Source organism: Hipposideros armiger, unplaced genomic scaffold (assembly GCF_001890085.2).
Source record: "Hipposideros armiger isolate ML-2016 unplaced genomic scaffold, ASM189008v1 scaffold_142, whole genome shotgun sequence".
Classification (NCBI taxonomy): domain Eukaryota; kingdom Metazoa; phylum Chordata; class Mammalia; order Chiroptera; family Hipposideridae; genus Hipposideros; species Hipposideros armiger.
The window spans coordinates 2,052,150-2,059,293 of NW_017731492.1; the positions used below are offsets into that span (position 1 = coordinate 2,052,150).

At 40.3% G+C, this 7,144-nt stretch overlaps 1 protein-coding gene across 3 annotated transcripts in view; it reads right to left on the bottom strand.

Moving 5' to 3' along the window:
• KLHL2 (kelch like family member 2) overlaps positions 1-4,472 on the bottom strand; it is a 61,398-nt gene extending 56,926 nt beyond the window's left edge. The window contains exons 1-2 of one of the 3 annotated variants that reach the window (XM_019650589.1): positions 4,456-4,472; positions 865-986 (exon numbers count right to left, since the gene is read on the bottom strand). In XM_019650589.1, the coding sequence (XP_019506134.1) occupies positions 865-981 (117 nt within the window). In that variant the 5' untranslated portion in view covers positions 982-986; positions 4,456-4,472. Of the gene's footprint in view, positions 1-864; positions 987-2,596; positions 2,614-4,070; positions 4,089-4,455 lie in introns of those variants that run through there. The other 2 variants (XM_019650592.1, XM_019650590.1) reach the window with 2 other exon arrangements.
• Positions 4,473-7,144: the final 2,672 nt, after the last annotated feature.

Below are 7,144 nucleotides of genomic sequence, written 5' to 3' on the forward strand. Positions count from 1 at the left end.
GCCGCAGTGAGCGGCCGTCCAGAAGTCGGGGACTGATCTGCCTCGCCTGGGAAGAGCGCAATGATGGTGCCAACTTGGGCCAGTGAAGCAATGTTCTCCACAACTAGTCTGAAGAACAAAAGGACAGCCATTTTTCTGTTCCCCTTCCCCCAATTCCCCAGCACTGTTCCCATCCCCTAATTCCCCAACAAAAATCTTAAAAAAAAAAAAAAAGAAGAGTGTGTGTGTGTGTGTGTGTGTGTGTGTGTGTGTGTGTCTGCATAAAAAAAGGTCTAAAAGGATTCACGCCAAACAGGCTACCCTCTGGGGAAGGAGAGTGGATCAATGTTTGCAGCTTGGCGTGGGCATGAAGGGAAGGGCAATTTTAAAGAGTGACTTTCACTTTCTACTCCATATACATCTGTATTATTTAAACACATCAAATATATAAAACATTTGTTCTCTATAGAAAGTAAGAAAGATGAAATGTCAAACTTTAGCTAACCTCCAGAAATACTAAAAGAGGATGCTGAAATACAAGAAGTAAAGGCCGTTGGAAGTCAAAAATATCCTTTGCAGATTTTAACCTTCAAGGAAATAAAGACAAATGTGGGCAGTAGTTATAAATGAATACAACAGTGTTTTCATAAAAAAGCAGGCATCATTCAGAAACTAAATGAGTTGTATCTTAGAACTCTAAGAATATAAAAGATACTGAAATCAGAAACATTATTAAAAAGATATAATCATTCCAAATAACTCTTAGAAATAGTTTTAACAACGAATTCTATTACTCTGGTACAAAATTGCACTGCGTAGGTATGCTCTTTGGATTTAAAAACCTGGAGTGTATAAAGCACTAAGTGGTGTGGTGTTTACTCTTACCTGTACATTTTCTTCTGTAACCTGGATTTCTGCAGTGTAAACATAATCAATTAGCATCCTCAGGGTCCAGCCATCTACCTCTTTTATTCGAACTCTCTTTGCTCGGCTCTCACTCATCTCACCTAAAATACAAAGGAGTAAGGGTGATGTGACAGCAAGACACTGCTGCGGAAATACCACTGCCAAGACAGATTGGTCCATTTTCTTGAACACTCACTATTCAGCAGGCAAAACGGTCAGCCACTTTTTGCAGGCCTAACATATTCCGCTACCTCCCCTAAAAGCTTACCTGAGAAAACCATAAAATGTACTTCTGTTGCCACCTGTACCTGAAAATCATATTACAACAATGAACACGCCACATGTCTAACTGCATGAACTGTAACGCTTTTGGCATTACAGGTTAAGTGAGGCTGTCCGCGCTTATTTTTTAGTATGTGCTTTTGAGCAGTTTGTTTTCGTTTTGGATTTCTACTCGTGACTAGAAGAGTGACAGTGGCATCCCCTGTGGCCAATAGCAATGAGCACTTGCTGGAAAAGGCCCACTGGGCTAGCAGCATCCATTCAACAAGCACAACCAGAGCCTGCCATGGCCGTGCATGGCCTGCACTAGGCACAGAGGCTCTGCCCTTAGGGAGAGGACACAACTCTTATGTAGGAAACAATTGGAACACAAATTCTGTAAGATGCTGAGGGAATGCAAGACAAAAGAGAGGTTAGTAAAAGGCTAGTCAATTGCAAAGGCTTGTTACAGAGATCGGCTACACCAAATCCGTTCCTGTTTGTCATCTGCGAACTTCATCCTCAAGTCATTTCCAATCAGCATTCATTACTAAAGCCAGAGACCCTTCCACAGCTCTGCCTGCTAAGAAGTGGTTCATGACCTTCCTCCCAATATCCACTGAACTAATTACGCATTCAGAGATTATAAATCAAATTCTCTCTTATGGAAAGAAACAGGGAGATGAGGGTAAAGGGGGTCAAATATATGGTGATGCAACGAGAACTGACTCTGGGTGCTGAACACACAATGTGATATATAGATGATGTATTATAGAATTGTACATTTGAAACCTATGTAACTTTACTCACCATTGTCACCCCAATAAACTTTAATTTAAAAAAAAGAAAGAAGGGGCTGGCCGAGTGGCTCAGTTGGTTAAGAGCTCACTCAAGAGTTTGAGCTCTGAGCAACAGCGGTTTGATGCCTGGCCCAAGCAGAGCTGCCGTTGAGCTGCTAAAAGGTGGCAGGATGGCTCAGCTAAAAAAAATTTAAATAAAAATTAAAAAAAAATAAAAATAAGAAAGAAACAGGGAAACAGAAAGGTAAAGGGATGGCCCCTAAACCAAAGGGATTTAGGGAGAGTAAGAAGCAGGTTTATGTGTGGACAACAAAATGACCCAAGACATAAGAAGACATAAGTAATTGAATGGTGCAGAAAACTTCAATTAAAAACAAGGGCAGTCTGGGGCCAGCCGAGTGGCTCAGTTGGTTAAGAGCTCGCTCAAGGATTTGAGCTCTGAGCAACAGCGGTTCGAGTCCAGCCCGAGCTGAGCAGCTGCTGAGCTGTCAACAGGTAGCAGGATGGCTCAGCTAAAAAAAAAAAACAAGGGCAGTCTAAAAACAATGTCGAGTGCTATAGGACACCTTAGCAAAAAGGTTTGATTCTAGCTTCCATCAGGTTTTAAAGATAAAAGAAGCAGCACGAAAAATAATACTGCCATCTCTCACCTTTACCTTAATCAGGCATCTCCTATTAGAACAGAAACACAATGGCCTCAAGATTTCTTGAACGTTCATTAATTTTTCAGATACCGTGCACTGTTCGCGACGATAAACTATCAGAAAAGCCTATGGGAATCCATAATTACACAAAATTCCTTTGCAAACACAAAGCCTGGGAGGAAAGAAATAATAATAGTGATATACATTTAACTGTGCGCGTCCCTGGAGATTATCTCTGACAAGATCTCAGAAAGAAGCTGTTCTCCTAAGAGCTAAAATATCTGAAAAACTACCCTGCTACTACTTCCCAGGGGAAAAAAATTCCGTCAGTATCACAAGGGAAAGGAGACAGTTGATGAGAAAAGGGTACATAGGCCTACACAGCAGGAAGCCAGGGGACTGGGTTGTGTGTCTGCTGTTACAGCACGTATTTCTTTTCCCCCTTAAAGAAAAGGGAGAAAAGGAAGGTTGAGGAACATGTAAAAATTATTCTTCATTTGCATACAAGGCATCTTCTGCATCCTCCTCTCTCTGGATCTTGTAGCTAGACGAGATTTGTCTTGGACGCTCTTCTGTGCCAAAAGTGAAGATACTTTGGTGATTCCCACGTGGACATCTGGCATTAGCCACATCTAATCCATCTAAAGGGCCCCTGTGATATGCAAAGCCTGCAGGACCAAGGGCTACGCAAGCACAAAGCCCTGGTCCGAGTTCTCAAAGGGCACTCTCCCCCAGGATGTAGGCATAACTTAGCTTAAACAAAGTAAGTCAGACTTTCATTTACATATGTAACTGAAAAACACAGTCCTCTGCCAAGCAGTTTTTAATATTATACTTTTTAAAGTACTGCTGTAAGAAGCGCTTTGCTAATTCATACTGTCATTTTTAATATAACTTATTCCTCTCCCCAGAGAATTGTATAATATCTACCTACTTTCAACAAATTTAATTCGTCATATACTGCTTCAGAAACATTTTAATCTTTATTTTTCATGTTAATTTTAAAAAGCAGTAATAAAAACAAACAGCTTGCCACAGACTGCATTAATAGTTAAAAAATTCCAGTAACTAGTAAAAATCAAAACACTAAAGAGAGCTGTAAAAGCTATTTCGATCTAATTCTAGTTGTTACATATGACCCTAGTTACTGCTCTTTGCTGCGTTCATAGAGAAAGTCTTCACACACTATGGTTTTGTGAGATTTACTTTTGATAATGCATTTTAAAAAGACATCCAATGACACTGCAGAGAGTTCATCTTGTATCATTTTTAACTTCCCATAGTCCCTCTCTCGGGTTGTGTTCCATGTCTGTGTCTTGATCACGTAGAACTCTGAAGCTCTACTAGGATACCCACACAGACACTGCCACCCCCAAACCTGAGTCGTCCCTGACTCTCCCTTCTTCCTGATACACCCATTCCATCGTTCACCCAAACCTGCAGAATTAACCACAGAGAGGTCTCCAATCAATCCCCTTACCTCGTCCCCTCAATCCCTTCTGCCAGTGCCATGGTGGCTCCCAGCACCACCGCCACAGCACCCTCCTAATTCTTTCCTCACTTCCAGTGCGGACTCCACTGGTCTGACTGCGGCACTCAGAAGCCTTCAGCTGCTCCCAGTCCAGGCACACAGGCCCCTCCCACAGCCGCCCTGCTTGGCTATCCAGCCTCCTCTCTCTCTCCCACTTCTAGTCTTAAAATATATCAAGAAGGAACTTCGGGAAGTTTTCCCCACACACTGCGCAATTTCCTACCTCAATGCCTCTGTTGAGCTTTGTCCTCTTTATCTCCCCACACCCTCACTCCCCAGGCTAATCCCCACACATTCTTCAAGGTTCAGCTGGAATCTCTCCAGGTAGCCTTACCTGTGGATGACCCAAGGCTGGGTTAGGCTCTCACCCTGAGGATGCCTGCATAACTCCTGCAAATCCACTCTGTCATAATAATAGCTAGTTCTCCCACCTGGATTCTTGAGCAGGAATGATGTCTTTCTTATATGTCTTTTTCCCACAATGCCTGACATATGGTAAATACCCAATAAATATTGGTTGGATCAATGAATGACTAGAAGAATGAAAAAACAGGTGCCAATTTAAGATGTAGCATCTTTATTTAACATAATTAATAACACTTAAGTTAGTCTGGAACATGGGTATTCTAGTTTTGAAAAATTTCAGGTAGACATTTATTGAACATCCACTATGCACTCCAGGCCAAGCCAACTAAGCACTTTCATTAGTGAACACTGAACCATCTGGACTTTTTTTGAGAAAAGAAATGAATTCCTCCAAATTGTAAAAGCTTAAGGACACATGTATGAATAGAAACATTTCCATATCGAGGACCTTTAATCAGGACTTGAAGCCCAGCACAAACTGGTCACTATACCCATTCTGAAGTTCTAAAAACAAAATAGGTTTAAGAGGGCAAACCCTAAGATCCATTTCAATTAAAAAAAATCCTATGATTCTAATTCCAGTTATTGTTTAGCACACAAAAATATTTGCAAGAAAACATAAAACTATAATACAGAAACTTTTAGTATGCTGAAACTCTAAGAAGTGATAACAAATTTAGTTACATTTACTAAATAAAATTTATTCCATGACTCAAGTTCCACTGTCATCTATTCATTATTGCCCTTTGTTTGCTATTGATCTGGGTCACAAAGAAGCTGCTGACATACAGGTAATTTCCCACTGGCAAGCTGACCTGTATGACCCTGCCAGCCATTTTCTATGGTGGTTATAGTACCTAACTCCCCAGTTCTACAACTAATCAAAAGCAAACATGGGAATTGCATTCCTTTGCCAGTTTTTGGTCTAGTTTGAGTAACTTCTGGAAAAGTCTCCTAACTCCTAAAACAGCGAGAAAAAGAAAGAAACAATCCTCCTCCCTCCTTGAGATGTTAGGTCCACTCTGGCAGGCCTCCTGCATCAGGGGCAGAAGCAACCTTAGGATAAAACTGTATAGAGCACAGAGGGTGGAGGGACAGAAGAAACCAGACCCCTGGTGAAATTCTCAAGCTGCCGTGTGATCCTGCCTACTTCCCAATTATGAGAGAATACAATCCCTTACTATCTACATCAGTTTAAGTGGAGTTTTCTATTAGATACAGACTAAAACATTCTAACATAGGCTCTTTATGTACAATGTCCTGTTTCATTTCCTCCACAGCAGTCAGTGATATCAGAAATTATCTTTTCTTTACATTTTTCACTCTGACCTTCCCTCCTCTCCCTGGTGAGAATCATGAATATAGGGCTTGTCTGTCTTGCTCATCTCTATGGTTCCCGAAGCCTAAGGTAATGCCTGGCACACAAAAGAGGCTCAATAAATATTCCTTGATGAATGAAAGCACAAAACAGACAAATAGAACCATGCATGCGACTGAAAAAAACTCACTTCTCAATCATTTAAATGATAATCTATCTTCCCCATTCTAATTTATCTTACTGAATAATGTTCAGTATGACAAAAGAAATCATGAAAACGCACACACTCACAAAAAAAGAGTAAAAATTAAAATTCAACAGTTCTCACTAGATTTCAGATATTTTAGCCTGTGGCACCAAATAAGCCTCAAGTGCCTTTGTAAGAGAAACAGCTTTTGAAATGCCACATTTGTAACAAACAAGTAATTACAAAAACACAATAATCTGATATATTCTTTCTCAAGTAATAGTTAACTTTGTCTTGCTCTAAACTGGCCCATACTTCACCAAGTAAAAACCTGTGGCTATATCACAGAATTACTTTTCATCTCCCTTCTCTACCCAAATACTTGGAACTATGATGAGAGACAGAATTCTTTTTTAGATGACATAGTTGGAATGAAAAATCCTGCATAGTCCCCATTCCCTAAGAGGTGAGCCACGGGAAAACAAAAGAAGAGAAGGGTGACGCCCTGTGCACTGCAAACACGCCTGCTTACCAGTGATCAAGAAAACATAAATATACACGGTGTATGACGGAATGGAAACATGCAAAATCTATTTGTTGGCCTCTGTGTATTTTTTTATAACAAACTTTCACAGGGCTTCAGACCAAGAAAAGAGATAAAGAGACAATGGCCTCATAGTCTAGCAAATCTTAAATGAATCTAGTATGTACATTAAACCACATAGACCAAATCTCCATCTCTTCTTTACCTTATCTCTGCCAAACTGGTAACTATGCAGTGGATTCAGAAGAAGAAACCATACAAAGATTGCCAGATAGGTAAACAGCATCTGAAGAACCATAAAAGCCTGGCTCTTGCCTAATAAGTACATGACAAGATGCTCAACATCATTAGTCATTAGGGAAGTGCAAATTAAAACTACAAGAGATGACATTTCACACCCATTAGAATTACTAGTTTAAAAAAAAAAACAGAAACAAAAACAGAGAGTGGCAAGGAAGTTGGAGAAATGGGAACCTTTGTGCTGTATTGGTGTAGCCACCATGGAAAACAGCATAGCAGTTTTTTTAAAAGGTGAAATGTACATTTTCCACATGACCCAGCAATTCCCCTCCTATGTATCTATCTACCCCCATGAGAAATAAAATACT